This window comes from Aythya ferina (genome assembly GCF_964211825.1).
Source record: "Aythya ferina genome assembly, chromosome: 3".
Lineage (NCBI taxonomy): Eukaryota > Metazoa > Chordata > Aves > Anseriformes > Anatidae > Aythya > Aythya ferina.
The window spans coordinates 72,194,760-72,214,312 of record NC_140298.1 but is presented as its reverse complement, the minus strand read 5'-3'; the positions used below and the strand labels follow the sequence as shown (position 1 = coordinate 72,214,312).

At 41.2% G+C, this 19,553-nt stretch overlaps 1 protein-coding gene and 1 long non-coding RNA gene across 3 annotated transcripts in view; both read right to left on the bottom strand.

Annotated features, from left to right (window-relative positions):
* Positions 1-15,614, bottom strand: part of SLC16A10 (solute carrier family 16 member 10) — a 67,069-nt gene extending 51,455 nt beyond the window's left edge. Inside the window, exon 1 of the mRNA XM_084513603.1 lies at positions 15,105-15,614. Coding sequence (XP_084369729.1) covers positions 15,105-15,480 — 376 coding nt within the window. The 5' untranslated portion in view covers positions 15,481-15,614. The remainder of the gene's footprint in view (positions 1-15,104) is intronic.
* Positions 202-11,194, bottom strand: LOC311433910. 2 transcript variants are annotated; one of them, XR_014691049.1, is made up of 2 exons: positions 6,001-11,194; positions 202-3,224 (listed from the first exon to the last, which is right to left on the bottom strand). It is a non-coding gene; the product is annotated as an uncharacterized lncRNA (long non-coding RNA). The 2 variants fall into 2 exon arrangements; XR_014691050.1 differs by lacking the exon at positions 6,001-11,194 and adding an exon at positions 3,468-5,140.
* Positions 15,615-19,553: the final 3,939 nt, after the last annotated feature.

The window sequence follows — 19,553 nt, the reverse complement described above, 5'->3', positions numbered from 1 at the left end:
TTGCAAGGAAAGACCATAGATCTTTCTGGCAATTAGCTGGAGGCTCCATGCAAGCACAGCATTATAAATCGAGTTAGTGGAATGTTTCCATGCAGTGAGACTCTTCTCCATAGCTACCAAATACAAACAAAAACAACCGTGTTTTGTGACATTTCAGTGATGATTGAAACATTCTATAGTTCACTCCCAAGTGGCTCAAGCTGATAACTAAACAAAACACTGATTTTAATAATCTAATCTGCCAGCAAATTACATACTTGATTTACATATTTCCGTCAGAAGCTTCTGGTTCTCTGTGGATGAGTTCTCATACCACTGAAAATGCTAACTTGAAAACAAAAAGTTTAACTCAATTATACAAAAAAAAAATTATAATCGGGTTTAAAACCATTTGTTTCTCAACCACAGTCATGCCACCAGGCACACTGGTAGAATTTAACCACTCATTAATCACAACAATTCAAGGCCCTTCAAAAAAGACAGCAAATCATATGGTCAGGGATGGACATGGCCACTAAACATTACCAAATCTCATTATGATTCGGTGTTCTCAGTTTGCATTCAAAAGTTAAACTCTGGATGAGAACAGGTTTTGTCTCAAACATTTTAACACAGAAGGATGTGGAAGCCTCAGAGCACGGGAATGCAAGTTCTTCCCAGGAATCTGACTTCTGTCCTGCACAGTAATGTAAGAGTTGTGGAATTAGTATTGATTTATTAATATGAACAGTTGCATGAAAGGAGTTCTTGATTTTTAAAATTTGATAGAATTCCTAGTCTCTAAACAAAAACCTAGAACATATTAAAAGGCAAAACATCCATCCAATACACCAGCAGGAAGTTATGATAGCTATGGTAAAGATGAATCAACAAACTGTTCTAACAGTCTGTGTACCCAATAAAACTTCACCCTTGTAACTACAGAAAGAACTCGGAAAGCAAAGCCCAGCATCAACAAGAATAGCAGACTTATTTATACTGTGCCATGTTTAATTTCATTTGTGAACTTCAGTGCATTCTGACAATTAAAGTAGCTATTTTATACCAAAGACTGCAATTTCAGGACCTACATTTATACCCATGGTGCTAAACAATTGCTCTATTCTACCATAAAAGTATTTCTGCTTATTAAAAACAAAACACACAAAACTCTTAAATTCTATACAGAAGTTCCTATGTGTACAGCAACTTTGTGTAATTCAGAAGTTGAGCCATCTTGTTTTATAGCCACCAGAATTATTCTTACACATGCACAAGAAAGGTATAAAGCAATTCCATCCCCAAGTTCCCTTGGTCAGCAAAAAAAATAGCAATAAAAAGATACTAGGAAATACCAAATCAAACAAGTTCCTACTAGCAGTGGTCTATGAAAGACAAGTGTTAAACCACTTATAAACCCAAGGAAAATATGGGGGGCATTTTCTTTTTTTTTTGCAAGTGACAACTGCATGTATACGGTGCAGGTGAGCCATAGATTTAAAAACACATGAAGTGGACAAAATCCACAGGAATGTCTACTCCAGTCAGTCTTGAATTAGGTTAATTTTCATGAATCAATGATGCTAACCAATATTAACATCAAAATTTGTATCTGCAATGGCAAATACCATGCCTGACCTCTTAATGATCGAGTTTCCACTGTCTACAGGTTTTATGAAGGTCTGAAAATAGGAGGCTGCATTTGACTCTTTTACACCTTCCTAGAAATGTCTGTGCGTGTATTCAGAAACAGAAGTCCCTGCGTGCAAGAAGCAGTTTTGTTTGTGTATTCCAAATAAAGACATTATGTACTTACAGCTAGTATCTGCAACACGCAACCCTGCATACTTTGTCTGTATCAAGCTGTGGATCCTTGACTCTCGAGGAGTGCTCCCGAAGCCTCTGTGCCCTCTTCTGCTCAACACAAGCATTCTCAGTAGCCCTTGGGAGGCATGCGGGGCCATTAGCACCCTTTGCTCCCGGGGAGGGGAGTGCAAGTGCCTGCTATAATATGCCTCAGGAGAGACAAATATGTACAGCACACTAAGAAAGAGAGAGTGTGTGTAACTAAAAACAGCTGTAACACCCATCCACCCAGCTGAGGGTCTGAGCATGGCTGGGTCTAAGGAAAAGTGGTTTTAAAAGCACAGCCAGACCAGTTGAGGTCTCAGCTGGACTGCATTTAGGATTGTGGAGGGTATAGCCCTTAGGGGTAAAAGAAGCATTTGTTGTTAACTGGTTAAAATTGTTTGCACTTCAAGAAGTCTTGTGAATATTGAATGCTTTTCCTCCTACTATTCATAATGGGGCTTGGAAAATGAACTTACAGCAACACTAGCATGAAATTCTGCAACAACTCAAAATGGAAGTAAAGCATGACTTACTGGGATCACTTTGTACACTGTTATTAATATTCTGGAAGGACATGTTAAGTCTGTTATATCCTGATATTTTGACAGTAATTAAAATAAGTGAAAGGAGATCAAATAAAACTGAATTCTCCAAATTGAGGAAGTCTCAAGCAGAGATCCCACAATGAAAAGGCTGTCTACAGGAAAGACGTAGAGTTCTCATTAACAGGCAGAAACATACTGCATGGGACAATTACTTCCAGAGTATTTAATCTGAGTTAACCAGGATGTTGTCATCCCTTTGCCAGAATCCCTGTGGAATTTTAATCAAAGATGTAATGTAATAGAAATCCTAATATACAAAATGTAATAAAATCAGAAGGAACATATCGTATCATTTGAAAAGATCAACAGCAAAATAGCAATTCGACAGAGGCAAATACAGATTTCTATAGCCCTGCTCCCCCCCCCGAAAAAAAAAAAAAAGCATAAAATTTCTATAACAATAATCTAGAGACAGAAAATACTCATCGGGTTGGAAAGATCCAGGAAGCACTTAAATTACTCTTCAATTATCCTGCAAATATCCTTAACTTTTAATAATAAGTCAGCAGGAAGACCTGATAAGAGTTTTGTTTTTTATTTTAAGGTGTATTTGAGTTTTTTTTTTTTTTTATCTAATTAGTTTGTGGCTGTGAGGAGGGGAGAAGTTTGCTCCTAGACATAAAAAGACTTCATCAAGGTCCAAGCAGCAAAGGTAGCTCTGGGCTACTGAGTAGGAGCTGTGAATATACAAGCTGTGAATAATGTCTTCTAGCATCCTGAGGCTGCTCTCCAAAGGCAAAGAAGTGTCATCCAGCAGTGACAAGGAACATGATTTTCAGGTACCTGTATCTAAAAGACAAAATGCAAGTACAACCAGATATCAAGAACAAAAAGAACTTGAAAACTAACCCGCCTATGTTATGTTGAATAAGGGAGAATCAGGAAAACTACATACAGGACATAATGTCACAGGCTAAACGGTCTAAAGCCAAAGCTAAAAAGCACATACCCCTTTCGTGTCTGAAGATCAACCCAACATGAACAAGAGTAACTCCAAATGGTCTGGTCATATAATAGCAATTCATATTGTACCTTATTCCACATATGTTCTAGCTTTTTGCTGTCAGAAATGTCCACAGAAGTTTCCATCTTTGGTTCAACTTTGGTCAATAAGTACATCCTTAAACACATCCCAAAAGGTTCAACTGCAATAATTATGAACAAAAAAGAAAGCCCAGCTTCTACTCATCTTTTGTTAACCTTTTTTTAATAGTTCACCAGTTCTGACAGTTCTATAAACTTACAAAACTAATTTCTCTAAGACCTAAGATGTCCTGCTTATAGAGCAATTATCCAAAGATTAGTGTTTGGTAATTCATTTATTCTCTTCAATGAGCAGAAATAATGGGGATTGGTTTTCCGTGACTTTAAGCAGTTCATGCTCATTGCTACCAGATGCTCAAAGTCATTACAATGAATCAAAGCAGGAAAATACATTAATTGGATTAAAGAGTTACTTTTACCTTTCCCTCTTTCCGACTGAAAATGGAAAACCATTTTACCTCATTTAATAAAAGGAATGCAAAAATAGATGTAGTAAAAAATAATAGCAAGCCTAGTAAAATTAAAAAAAAAAAAGAGTAATCTCATTTTTAATCTCATTTTCCTGCATTTCTTCTCTGGTTTGAGTGCCAGGAAAAGCAACAAATTGCAAACTAGTCAGCTACAGGAACTGTAGAAAGCTGTGCTTCACAGTGGCTATTTGCATCAGCAAAGTATTGAGAGCACCCATACGCACAGGAAGTCAGAGCCCCTACATCTTGCTGCTGAGGACCAAAACAACAACAACAAATTCTTAAGAAATGAATTGGCTAGATAACGTTTTTACTTCAGAGAAGTGAACAAGTTCAGAAAGATAAAACACTAAAATACTCCTCTAGGCATTTCCTAATAGGGCAGCACTGACCTTTCCAGATGCTGCTCAGTATCTGGAAGGGGGAAAGCCTGGACTGAGACACCAAGTTCTAAGAAAAGAAAGAAGGGGGCCTTCATTTGCATGCAGCAACTTGGGAGCAACACTAGTTCCTCACACCTGCTTAAGCCAAAACGCAGCACACTATTCCAATGATCTATTTTTGTATCAACTGATCTATTTTCATAGACACTGAAAGCACAAGAACAAGTATAACACATCAAATTTAAAAAACACTTAGTATGCATTAGCTTATATAAAAATGAGACTCCTGATGTGAAACAATCAGGACTTTTAAAATCAAGAGATCAGCATATATTTATATTTAATCAGCATATATTTAGGCTTTAAGCTCAGTTTTTCAATTGTTTTTCCTACTATCTCACCTGCAATACCAATATAATCCATAAGTATCTCTAAGTTCTTGTTAAAACTTGAATACTTTCCAGTTTTGTTAGAATATTTTCTGAAGTCTTTTCCTTAGAATAAGAAAATATTACCAAAATGCTTGCACTTCTATTCACTTATAATCCAGCTAAATGCTAGTCAGCTAATATAGATATTAGTTTTCACCTGGAAAACCTCCAAACTTCATTTACAGGTAGTCATCTTCATAAGGTCGACAGATGACCAGAAGTGTCCTATGGCACACTAGCCCAGCCAATATTTTACAATTAAAAAAATAGCAACTGGCAGGTGCCAGCTGGCATCTCCCAGATAGTGTGGCAAAGTGTTACGCCCTGCCACAACAACTTGCAGAAGAGCAGTAGTTTCAAAAAAGCAGCAATTTCCAGTTTTCAGCTCCTACCAAATCCAGGGCTCAGCATGCATGAAATCACTCTCCAGAGCTAGGACACAGCAGACAGGCAGCACCAGTTATGTATAGCCAGGACCCATAATCCTGCCAATATCAAAACTGGAAGCCAGGAGGTTACAGATAAGAAAAAAAAAATCACACTGAACAGCTACACCTTGCCTCTGAGAACATGCTTCAGAGCTCTACCAACGTTAGGCTGACAAACTACTTCATCTGCCTTGAGATATTCATACTGATTTTTCTTCTGTGTAGCTTAACTTTGCACATTAAGAAACCACTGACTGCAACCATTCCTGAAAAAGCTCCTTATTGCCAGAAATGACTGAAAATAATTCAGCACCTACAACGATAGCCTAACTGTTAAGAACTACGTTAAACAAATTCATGCATTCCATTAAGGAAATGAACTACTGTGTAGTTCAGAGAGTCTTTCTGAGAAACAGAATCACAGAACAGCATTGGCCATGGGAGCCCTCCAACAGCCTGTTTTCCATGCACACGTGAACTATGTTCTAGAGCAATTAGAGGCTGAAGCTCAGGCATCACATGGAAGACAGCCCATGGAATACAGCTAAACTACACGCAACACTGGAGCATCACACAGTTCCGTGAGTGTTGTTTTCTGTGTGATCTTGACAGACTCTGATGAACCTTCAAATTGGAAGATAATTCTGATAATAAAAACCCTAAAGATCCAACTAACTGAGTTTGAAAGTGTGATATCTACTAGTTTGAAATGGTGTGAATGTCAGGGAGCATGGGTTCTGTTCCTGCCAGAGCTAGGACTGTACAAACAGAACAGGTACTCAAACACATGACATTTTTGTTGTGCTCACCAACAAATATGAAATGCTCAGATGAGACACGGGACACTGAGTGGGATTCAACTTCCACCTTAAAGCATCCAATTGCAGGTGTCTGTGTGAGAGAGGAGTCAAAACTCCCACTCAAGTCAGCACATGTAGGGTAACCTGCAAGGTACATCAGTCCACCCTGAAGCAGAGGCCTGCACCTGGCCAGCTGAGCAACTCCGCAGATCCCATCGAACATACTCCTGGATCTCCATCGACTACACACTGTGAGCTGAATCCGCACCTTGGCAGGTCTCTGCTGGAGAAACACCACTCATTTTGCAGTGCTGCCTGAAAGTGTCCGTGTTGCCCTGCATTTCAACACAGCAAAACAGACGAGTAGAATAAGGCAAGAGGAAAAAACACCGATAAAAGCAGAGCACGTGTTACTGGTAGAACGTGATGCCAAACACCACTGAATGATTTGGCAGCAGTGCCATTTAGGAAGGCTCCAACTGCACCCCAGTTCTGACTTCCAGAACATACTTCAGCCCTCAGACAGTCACATTGGCTTCAACAGTCCCATAGTGATCCAAATAAAACCAGGAAAAAAGAAAAGCAAGGAGGGGAATAACTATATATAGTTTATCTATTTATGATTTTAGCACATGCCAGAAATAACTGCTGAGGGTGAAAATGAAACTTAATACCTTCAAACCTATACTCCTTAAATCAGAGACCAGCCTAGAGGCTAGCTCTAACATCCCATGGTACTGTTTTTTGCCACAAAACATTCGTAGTATACAAGTAATACTGAACTGAAATTCATTAGAGTTTCAAAGGATAAAGGCTTTACAATTATGAAGTGACTTTAAACAAGAAAATGAGTAGCTACTATTAGAAAAAGTAATAAAAATTGAACACCAGAGTTAGGTCACACTGAATAAACTCTTATGGATACATAGAGTAACACTGTCCCTATCAATTTTGCACAGTACTGCTCCAGCCTTCCCACTAAGCTACCCCATTCTGTCATTGACTCCCTCCCCACTCGGCGCACACCTTCAAGGGTCAGTGATTTCACTGCATGAAACTAAATAGGTTCATTAAACTGCTGCACTATGAACAAAAGATTTTGATATGTACAGAGGTGTGAAAACTGCTAATGCTCCATGCTTCAATTTGTAAAAATTAGGGTTACTCTGATAGGATTAGAAAACCCATCTCAAGCTTGCACATTTAAGCTTCCAGACAACTTCCTAGTGCTGATTTAATTTTCTAGATCACTGCCTGCACCCAGCTGTGTCAGAAATTATAAGCTGATAGTTTTAATTTCTTTCATGTTTGGAATGCTATGTTGGGTTTTCAAGAGTCTAAGCTACACAAATATTTCGAAGATAGGAAATAACTCAAAGGTACAAAGGAATAAGGGGCAATTTCAATTTGCTTTTATGTGCCCAAACCATAAATGCCTTCTTAAAATCAATTTTCTTCAGTTCTGTCACACGTGACACCTCAAACAAATGAGCTCAAGGGGCCACAGGCAGTGTTTTCACAAATAAATTGAAACAGAACCCAGAAGTCATTTTAAGTTATGTATTCAACATTTGGGGAAAAATAGAGGAACATTAGATTGACCTTCTGGGAAGATTGTTACTCTGAACCATGACACAACATACCACTGACATGTTCAAAATATGCACCATAGTTCAGGCTCTTGATTTCACTCGCACTTGCTTTGGATGTTAGCATCATTTTTAGGTAAGGCGCCATTACCACAACTTCTTTTCAGGAAAAGAAAAACAGCATTAGGTAGCAGCGGGTGTCACCAACCAGCTCAAACCACGCTGAAACCAGCATAGTATGCACTAATCACAGCAACAAGTAGTCTTTCGGTCTCACTTCTACATCCTATTGAGATTCTGCTAAGCCCACTTTGAACTAAACTGCACTATTATTTGATGCCGTAATGTTTTAGTTGTTCTCCCAGCACATTTAATTAGACAGCAACAAGATCCTGTGTCATAAGCAAGCCCTGGCTGTACAGCCCAAGAACAGTCAGACTGCTGATGCTTTCAATAGAATTTACAGGCCTCCTGGGGCATATGAAATCAGTTTCTCTTTTATACCAACATTCTTGTTGTAAAATTGTTTATCCTATATACAACTTAGCTGCCATCCTGACTCTAGTCCAGAGCAAACGAAGAAGCTATTTAAGAGACATTTGGATCGTAGATGTCTGGATGTAGAAAATAAACAATGCAAATTCACAGCAGTCAATCCAAGGACAGCTGGGCTCTGCCATGCCAGTACCAGAGAGCACAGAAAAAAAAAGCCTCTGAAGAGAAGGCCCATCTAAATATTCACTAGAAGTCATTCTTTAATAAATCTTAATGTTCCATTTGCTTTTTTCCTTGGATTCTTTGGCTCATAAGCACTCAGCGCAATACTCAGTAGAGCAAGTGAGGATTTCTCTCATTAGAGGAATCCTTTTTGTGGTGTTACAGTTGAGAAATGGTGTTGTGCAACAGAGCAGCTTTCCTACCTTGTACACAAAAACCAGTGTTCCTTGTCATCATACAATGAACTTGCAATTATTAAAGCTGTTTTGTTCCAAAGGAATGGAATGATCTTTCCTTCTAGGCTGTAGAAGCACAAAGCTTAAAGATCCCAGTTTATTTGGGACATTCCACCACGCAGATTTATCCCTGCTCATACTCACTGCATTGATAAAGTAGAAAAAATAAAAATTAAGTATCTTATAAATGTGTCACCAAACTTGTTTTTTAGGGTACTTATCCAGTTGCATTTTCTATTTGGATCCTTATTAGTGAAGTATCTTGTATTAAATAACTGAAATTCAGACCATGAGACAGAATGAACTTTACTGCCCACTTTACAAGAGCACCACTAGTTCAAAATTCAAATAATAATAAACAACGAGCTAATGTGCTTTAAATTACTTATTGTTCCTCACATAAACGTCCTTAATAATGCAAAAGGAAAAAACATACCCTGGAGTACTTTGAGCACGTACATGCTTCAGATTCAACCCTACTGAACATAGGCACACTGCAAAAGATAGCTAGCGAGAAAATTCACTGGTCCTGCTTCTTACAGCCACAAGGCAACAAGAAACTTGCTTTATACCTTGTAGTCCAAGTCCACCTAAGGGAGACCACGCTCCATGGGATCAGAGACATGCTGCTAATAACAGCAAGAGGCTGGCGTCAACATCCCAGTAGTCTCTTCCCATGTGTGGGAACTAATACTGATGATTTTTAAATTGGTCCCATCCTTGCTGAAGAGCTGCTACTCTAACTTAGCTATTGCAACAAGTCATTCCTATCCAGTTCCCATGAAAATTAAAGGCGGGATATAAAACAGAACTCCCATTATCTAATAAATTAGATTTATGGAAGTAAAACAGAATGTAAGATCACAAGGGAATGTTTCCTCATAGCATTATCCTTTCTGTATATATTTGCTGGAGATTAAAATGCAATAGGCTGCAGCTGCTTTAACCATGTGTGTTCACAAAACAAAAGATTAAGAATTTGTAAAAGATCTATGAAAAAAATCTGTTATTCCTTCTACCACAGTAGCAGTTCTAAAATAAATCAGTTTTATTATCAGCAAGTGCCACATTACCTTGGATGCAAGTCATCAATCCATCTCCTTTCTTACAGTTCATACAGAAGAAACAATATCAAATTGGGCAATGGCTTGCTAAACATAATGAATGTTAATTGGAAGTCCTTATTTTCCTTAGTAACACAAACCAGTCTGAGAAACAGTTTTATGAATATCTTGTTAGAAAACAAGATTTTTGAGGGATGGGATTTTATTAAAAGTTGTTATTAAAACTTGTTATTCATAACCCAGACTGAAACCCTTCTCTTCTTCACTGTGATGTTACATCACATTTTGTGAAAGTAAATGGCAAGAGAGTACCAAGAGCTCTGACTACCAAATTTTCTTAATGTTCAGCAAACCAAAAGATGCTTTCACTTGACTGATCAAATACTCTTACCAATTCCCATCCTAGTGTTTTATAAGTATTAAGCCACAGCACACTAGAAATGAGGAACTGAAATAGAGATGAGGCTTCCAACAGTAGAACAATTCTGCAGCTAAACCTGAACCCACCACCCGGTTCCTCAGTTCAGATTACCTTCAGGCTCCTCTTTGAACAGTAAACTTCAGTATAAAGTTCAGGAAACACGAAGTTTCCCAGAACTTCTGGACCCTCACACAAGGAAAGGTGATGGCCTAGAGCAGAGCTCTAGGGGAGCAGTGGAGATAGTCAAAACCCAGCTGGGCACAGTCCTGAGCACCCTGCTGTTGTGGACACAGCTGCGAGCGCAGAGGCTGCAACAATTTTTTCTAGAGGTCCTTTCCAACCTTGGCCAGTTTGTGATTACCTGAAATTACCACATTAGCCCAAACTGCATAAAAAAAAAAAGTATACACATTTTAAAAGTGTGTTATAATACAGTTTGAGAATGGTCAATCACATTTCAGCATGCAAACCCAGTAGGTAAATAAAAGGAAAGGAGCCTGATATCATTTAAACTTCAAGTGAACCTTTAACAATGCTGCAGCACAAGAGGCTACAGCAATCAAATAATGAGAAGCAAGACTGAATACTACCAGGAAACTAGTGTCTGGGGGCAAAGTAGACTAAGTTAAAAGACAAATTACCATTATGGTTAGGCAAACAACACTGGTCCATCTTGCTGAGTCTAGCAAGAGGGTATATTAATAAACATACAATTTGCTAACTTCCTCTTTAGACAGCAGTTATTTAGACTAGCTTAAAATCAGGAAGGGATTTGAGGAACATCAAAGAACACTGGCCAAAATGGATGAATAAGAAGAAAGTGAGCAGACTACTGGGACCAATTAACCAAAACAAAGTTGAAAATGAAGGAGCAATACATAGTGGAAGGCTTCAAAATCAGCTATCTGAACTGCACTACGTGCAGGTATTGACAAAAAGCAGCCAACATTAGGTAATATTGATAACGCAAAATCCCAACAAAACTGATGCCATAAAATGGTAAAGCCTCATCTGGAGTATGAGGCACAGTACCTTTCTTCTCAGTCTTACAAAAGACTATAAAAGAATTAGACAATAGTACAGAAAAAGCATGAACCAACAGCATGAAAATATTCCACGTGGAACAAAACTGGTAAGACTTGAGAGGTTTATCCAAGGAAAAGACACGGGGGGGGACACATGAAAATACATATACACACCAGCCACGCACTGCACACAGACACACCAGTCCTAAGCCACTTCACCTGAAAGTAAAATGTCAGATGGCAGCCCAGCAAAGCATTTAGATGAGATGTTCAAACCAAAGAAGGAAAAAAGTTTCTTCTGCTACTTGGAAATCAGATTGGTTTCTATCCAGGTTTTCTATCTGCAGCACAGTCCAACCACGTGATGCTTCTTACTTGGATTAAAAATGAGAGTGCTCAATAAGAGTTTAGAAATTGCTGTTTTAGGGTGAGGCTAGGAAACAGTTTTAACACTGTCTTAAGAGCCATCAAGCAATACATTTCTCTTACGAATAAAAATTAAGCCAAAAAAAGTTTCATTTAATAGTTTTACACTATTTCAGTCTCACGTTAACTCGTTAACTCATTATTTACTTTGATGCATGTAACTAGGTTAGCAGAGCTACAGGCAGGCACTACACCACAGCTAGCTGTTTAGAGCACCACCAGCTCTAGCAGAACGTCACCGTACACTAACAGCAAATTACATTGTACAACATTCAATAGCATTTTGATTTCATCCAGCTTGTCACCTCATAAATAAAGTACAGTAAAAATCTTTGCATTTATGAGGATCTGGTTGAAGGAGATTGTCGAGCATGCAGTTTGTCTGAAAGGCAAGGGCATAACTTGAGGCACCTGTGTCTTATGTGCACAATGATTACAGAAGCCAGTCATTTTTATGCTTTTATACCTGTGAAACTGAAGTACTACTTCTAAAGATGGCCATAAAAATAAACTGGTACAAGCACACCTCTTCCTTAGAGTCTTAAGTTTGCCATTTTTGCTATATTTGCTAATTCACGACTCCACTGAAAAACATATTGCATACCACAGGACTGTACTAGAATGACTATAACTAGTGTCCCACTAATTTAACTAAGCAAGCTGCTCTGATGTGCACTACTCTATTACAACCTTATAATCATCAATTTATGGAACTAGTTATTCTTTCATCATATCCATTTTATTAATTAAAACATGGTCTGGATTTTTATCTGTCTAAGTCTCACCATCCAACCTCTATTGCTCCAAGCCAAGGGAGAATTGTTTGTAGACCACTTGACCTCTTATTAGCCAGACCATCCTCAAGCCTCCCACACAACAAATTTCCAAACTAAACCTTTGTTTTGACAAGTTTCTCTGAAAAGAGAAGAGGGCTATGAGATTCTTGTGATATATTTCATTGACATCTTTTTTCCACCCAACTTGTTTCTCAAATGCAATGAGCTTTAAACAGTGAAAGGACTGGTTTCCTGAGACTGCAGGCACATTTTTCTAGAAGCTTGATACTTAGCATTAGGAACTTTTCTGTAGTTATGCATCATTTAGCTTTTGAACAAAAAAAAAAAAAAAAAAAAAAAGAAAAAAAAGAGAAATGGATACACAAGGAAACATAAATGCTTACAAAATGCATTACTTAAGTTATGAAGACAATTCTATTTTGAGCAATATAATTAACAAAGTATTGTATACAAGTTATGTGAAAAGTTTTTCATCAAAACTATGTTGGAATCAGGTGCCCCTCGGAGAGATTTTGAATGTGTGAAGCAGTCTGTCAGTTCTTCCAGTAACAATCATTCTAAATCCTGCAACAATGTTAAGTGTAGTTACTCAGCTTGTTTACCCAGCGTGGATTCTGCACTCTGGAGATAGCCCAGCTGCCTTGCCTGTACTTTTGGTTCCTCCCACTCCTTATTTACAAGGCTTCTTGACTGCATTCTCCTCCCTTCTGCCTCCTCCTGTTTTGCCTTTCGTGCACATTAAGTATGCGTCCATTTAAAAAAAATAACAAAAATAGCACGTGCTATAGTCTACTTCGTTCCTCTTTGCAAGGAAAACACTAGTCAGCAGACAACGACTAGCTTGTCCTAAACAAAAACCTCCAGCAACACACATGCTTCTGCCAACAGCTAAGTAATTTTGTAATTATATTAAAAAGCTGGATTCTGTAGTACTATGAATAAACAGCTGGGGGTCACAGAAAAGGTTATCTGGAATATTTATGGTTCTCACAAATCACCATTCTGGATTTTAAAGGTGCCCTCTCCCCAGAGATTTGAGTATTAAACTTTATATTTCAAAGCAGAAGCATACAGCAAGAAAACTTTCACTACAAATCCCAGTTTTCAGATCCACTAAGTCTGACTCACAAGCTCGAGCTGCAGTCAGTTTGAACAAGAGACTAACTAGATTAAGTACCATCATCAATACCCTGTGAATGATCCAGCTGGGGTTTTCTCTAACACTAAAATCATACTGACTTCATCCATTTTCATCCATTAGCCATCCCTTCTCTCTCCAGCATGCCATCTAATCCATCAGCGGTTCAATAAAAGCAACCCTAAGTGCAATTTGCCATTCCTGAGCATAAATCCCCTGTCTGACAAACTAAATATTGCATCAAAATTTTAGTTCAGTTTGACTCTCGGTCTTACCCTCATCAAGATCACAAACAGCAGACAAGCAGTTTAAGACAACAAAAACCCAACATCAAGGAACAAAAAGCTGTGTTTGACAGCTGCTGCTTAGTCCTTGCAGTGCCTACCCTCATCAGGGTACTCTCAGGTGTGAGAAGAGAGAGCAGCTTTATAGCTGCAGTTCTGCTGGCTGCAGGAGGCACTTTTGTATTTGCAGTCCCTTCTCCTCACATGCACACACAAGTTATCTAGTCAAGGAAGCTATTTGAGGCCATTTCCCCTGAACCTACACCAGTTTGAATCAAAAAGAAGCAAAGTAAACATCATCTGCATGGCCCAAACCAGAGCACACCTGTCGACAAACAAAACCAGAATGCAGCTGTAGCTTATTTTTAATAAAGTTCAGAAGAAAGAAGTGATGCAGGTCACCGTGACTGCATCCAACAGGACTCAAAACTCTTCCTGCTTTTCTGAACAGGCTGCAAAACAACTAGGCTACAAAAACAGGTCCCACCCCCCCTTCTCTGAGGCTGAGCGAAGTGTCAAAAACATGGGTGGAGCACGCCCTCAATCCCACCTCACTTTCAAACCAGTGGCGCAATTACTTTTCTGGAGGGTAGAAGATAGCAATCCCAATCCTCCCTCCTCTTGTTGATTGACTTCGACACAATAACCTAACAAGTCACGTTTTTTTAAGCACAAGTGCTGTATTTTGGAAGGCGGTCAGCAGAGAACCAGGTCCCCAGAAGCAGCAGCTACCCCTCTGCCCCACGAAAGGAGTGAGCAGCAGCCACCGGTGTCATTTCTCACCTGTGACCTGCCAGTGGCTCCCAGCCCCACGTGCAGGTGTTTTGGGCACCTCCTCTGACCAGGCACCCGGCCCCGAGCATCCAGCTGCCCCTGGGGGCAGGCGCTGTGACGCCTGATGTGTGGACGGGCACAGCACCTCACCTTCCCAGCTCAAGAGCTGTGGAGCTGGGCACCTTACCTGGCACCACAAACAGCTGAAACACTGGAGAGTGCAGTTAGTGCTCCACCACAGCTTTCTTACTCGGTGAGCACCTGCCTTGGCTGTTGACTCGAGACAGAGATATTAAGCTGGGGGGAGCGAGGAGGGAATGGGCTCTTCTCCTGCATCTCAACTTCAGGTCCAACTTGCCCCAGAGTTGAGGAAGACGATTTCCAAAGCTGCTTTAAAGGTCTGTAGCCAGTCTGTGCTGCAAGTTTCCTAGAAGGCTAACACCTCAGCAGGGCGATTGCACTGGGACGCTTTTTTTTATTATTATGAAGAAACAAAAACACATGAGGCAACGCTGGCTATTTCAGCGCTCCTTTTTAACATTTTGAGCTGTGTCCTAAACGAACCAACTTCGTTACGATTCCCTACGACAGACGAGCCGCTGCAAAGGCGAGAAGCACACACCCCCCCCCTCCCCTCCTCACCTGTCTTGAAGGCCATCTGCCGGTCCTGGCTGCCGCCGAAGTGCTGGAGCATGGAGACGAAGAGGACGCCGCACGAGTTCTGGATGCCGAAGACGGCGCCGTTGCACCACATGGCAGCCAGCATCACCACCCAGCCCCAGCCGCCCTCGGGGGGCTCGGCGGGACCGGCACCGGCACCGGGACCGGCACCGGGACCCTCCCCAGCTCCCGCCGCCTCCTCACGGGGCTGGGGCAGGGGCTGGGGCACGGCCCCGCCGCCCCCTTCCCCCCCCGCCGGGCCCCTCTCGCCGCCGTTCTCCTGCCGCAGCCCCGCCGGGGGGGCGCCCGCGGGACCCCCCTCGCCCTGCGGCGCCGGCTGCTCGCTCACCGGCGCCATCCTCGGCCGCCTTCCTCCTCCTCCTCCTCCTCCTCCTCTCCTCACAGCCTCCCCCCCTGGCTGGCCGCGGGCATCCCGCAGCGCGCCCCCGGCGCTGAAGGAGCGGGCGTGCGCGCCCCCGAGACACACACGCGCGCGCACACCCGCACGCGCGCCCCCGCCGCCGCCGCCGCCTTCAATTTAAAAGGGGGGAGCCCCCGGGGGGGCGGCAGCGGCGCGAGGGCTTCTCCCCGCCGCTGATTGGCTGCCGGCTGGGAGGCGGGAAGGGGGGCGGGGGGCGGGGGGGGGGCGCGGCTTCGCCTCCCTTCCCTTGTCCCGTCCTCCGGTCCCCCCCCCCCCCCCCTCCGCCCGCCCCGCCGGTGATAAGCGCTCGTGGCGGGGCCGTTAACGGCCGTTAACGGCCACCTCCCAGCCTCACGCCCCCCCACCCTCCCACCCCCGTCCTGTAACCGGGTGGAGGAGGGAGTTAAACGCGCCCCCCCCCCCCCCGGGCTCGAACTGAGCCGGTTCCCCCCTGCGGGTGTCCTCCCGCAAAGAGGTGCGGAAAGTCTAAAAAAAAAATAAAAAAATAAAAAACAACCTTTCCCTGCTGTTTGTTAGCGATAATAATGTGTAAAAAGGCAAAAAACACCCCAAAAGGCTCACCCCAGCCGCCCCCCCACACACACACGTGGACGTTAACGGCCGTTGCGGCTCCCTCTCCCCTCACGGCCCTGAGGGAGCGGCGGCTCCCCCGGACAGCTCCACCGTGGTGGAACTGTTTCTCCCCGGGTTTCTTTCTTTTATTTATTTAATTATTATACTTTTTTTAAGAAAGGAAGAGAAAACACCACGCTTGCACTCTTCGTGAAACGCTTCCCGCTTTTCGCGGAGGCACCAATGCTTCCTCTCGCCCTCTGCTCCCCACAGCCAACGGCCGGGGAAAGCTGAGGGCAGGGGTGTTAAGATGGCAGAAGTTATGGGACCGCTGATCCCGCTCCCGCCTGGTGTGTGGCTGGCAGCCACGCACGTCCCAGGCCATTGGGGCCTGCTGAGGAAGAGGAGCTTCTTGAAGAAAAATCACTAAATCAGCCCCAAAACCCATCGTACTCCTCCCATGGCACCTGGAGGGTTCCCCCTCAGGACCAGGGCAAATATTCACCACGCCATTCAGCACACTTGCTGCCCACTTAATTATCTTCCTTTTTTTTTTTTGTCCCTGTACCTCCTTCTCCCTCCTACCTACCCGTGGCCACAAGGGGAAATAATACTTATTCCAAAATAAAGCACTGTGCCATGCTTTGCACAAATTACTCAGTCGCTTTCCACATGAAATGTAAGAGCTAAAGAAAGAAAAACACACGGGCATGTAGAGGAATCCCATGCAACAACGCACACCAAAAAGGTGTCGGATCTACGAATGCTTGGCCTTGGGAATCAAGCAACCTTTGATTTTTTACATCTACATGTCTAGTGGCCTCCAAACTGTTTTAACATAAATTAAAAAAAAAAATACACATGATAAAAATGAAATACATTGTATAGATGCACCGATCTTGCTGCACACTCCATTTGTCTTGCTAACCATGCCGGTCTAGGCTAAATCTAAACACATTGAACATACACATACAACAACAGTAGAATGTGGAACAAATAAATATCCCTAACAAAACATAGCACAGTTGTATCAATTACATAATAATTGTCAAAACAAATACAACTTTTGGCCAACCATTGGAAAACACATCTGTTCCCTCCAAGGAACGAGTTTTAATGCCTGTGAAAAACCCCAAACCTATCGTTAGCTTAAGTATGTCCAGAATAGTTCGTAAGCAGTTTAACATGCAGAAGTTAACACTTAACATTCTTCAGTGACTCCTTGTCCAAAGGTTGCTCTCCAAATCTTGCTGAGCGCTCTTACAGTAAGTCTGGCTTCACCCAGCACGATATAACTGTTTGGAGCTGTTCAGAGAGAGCAAACCTTCATTAGAAACCAGATTCAATCTTCATTATGTTTGCCAGCAATGATTAACTGAATTAAACTTTTGATTACACTGAAACAAACAAGGGCGAAATCCGAGACTGGATCTTACTGTGGCTGATCGGGAGGGTCCCACTTCTACAGGCACTGCAATGTTTTTCTAACTTTCAGCTAGACTCCTCGGGTCACTTCAGCTACCTTCCTGAATGGGGCCCCGTGACCTATATGATATATAGTCAAACTAGCACGAGGCAAGAACCACTTTTTTTTTTTTTTTTTTTTTTTCCTGTTTTGGACAGTGCTCAGTTAAGCATAAGACTAATTCCTTCTCCATATGTTTTTCAATATAATACTTATGTGTTGCAGTTTCATTTCCCTGTTTTCCCATAAGCACTGTCAATTAATCCTCCCACTTTTTTTAAAAAAAAACACATCCTTTATTTTTAAAACCATTGTGAACATATTGTGTGCAACTTCTGCTTCAGGACATTTTTATAATAGATTCTATTTTACAGTTGTTAAGTGCTGCTTTCCCCCGGAGTAGTATGAAATGACTATTTTCCCTTTCTCCTCACACTGTTGGGAATGTAGACTCGCAAAATCTGGTTCTCCAACACATATGATTTTTATAAATTTGATGGATATACTTATTTTGCATGTTCCTTCAGTACTTTCTGTCTTATTGAGCTATTGCTATTTATATTAAGTCCGAAAAAAAATGGTTTATATTATCAAAAAATAGGGCAGGTGGGGCTTTCCTTTACATGGTCTCTCTAGAAGTCTTAAGTAGATATCTACGGAAATTTAGTACCACTTTGCTCTTTGGTACACTGTGCTCCTGTCAAAAACTCAGTCTCTTCCCTTTCAAGACAGGTCTCTTGAGATCCCAGCTATTTCCCTCATAGTTCCCAAGAACAATGAAGAGTCACCCTTCGTAATTAGATAATTTTCAATCCCCAGCTTCCATAGAAAATGTACTTTGCAAACAGAACACGGGCAGGTTTCACTTCAGTTGGATTTCTAAAGTTTCTCTATCCCAAATATGCACAATAAAAGCATTGGAGTTCAAATCTTGCTATCAAGGAGTTTAAAAAAAAAAAAAAGACTATTTGAAAGAAAAAAAAATAAAGATGAAGGAAAAAGATTAGCTCTGGAAATATACCTGAAAGAAACCCTGCACAATCACAAGATAAATAGTGAGAAAAAGAAGGGGAGAAAGAAGGACAAAAAATGACAGAGGATTACCATAAAAATAGCGAGAGCAAAGAGACTGCAGACTTGTATACAGATTACTGTATCTATTTCAGATAGACGGTTGTTATGAGCAAGAAAAAGAAACAAACAAACATAGAAAAAAACACAAATAGAGAGGAAAATGAAAAAAAAAAAAATCAACAGAGACTGACTAAGCTGAGAAATACGGATTTCAAACTAAGATGTGAGAAACATCTTGGTTTTGTCTAAGTTTTTTTCTTGTTGTTAGTCATTTACTTGTTCTGTATGTTTTATTAATGCCCTGCTGCTGATAAAGTAACAGCAATTGTCCATGCAAATTTCTCACAAACCATAGAAAATAGACCAATGCCTCAGTAGCTCTCATATGCAGCATTCTCTTCCAGCATAAGGCATGTTTAAATTACCAACTACTTAAAAACATAAAATAATTACGCATCTAATTCAGGTATGCTGCTAGTGACGCATCTAGATGTCTTTTTCCATAAGGCATTTTATTTGCAGAGCATTTCAGCATTATGTAGTATTCGGCAAAGGTTAAGGGGATAGAATGCCAAGCCCGACTAGTGCATATTCAGAGAGTTTAATTCTTCTGTGGAATAGATTAGAATTTGTACTGCAGTCAATGAAAACTATATGCCTACACACTACGAAAAAAAAAAAAAAAAGGCCTTTAGTAAAATGCTTATCACGACCATCAAGAATTCTCAGCCTTTGTCACAAATTTGCAACAAGAAGTACAGCAGGGGCAAAAGCAAGAAACGCAGGCAATATATGAGGCTCACACAAAACGGTGTGACCACTTAGAGTAATGCGTGCACTTAATGATTAAGCCTTTTAGTTGTTTAATTTTCAGCTAGTATTTATAATGCACCTATTC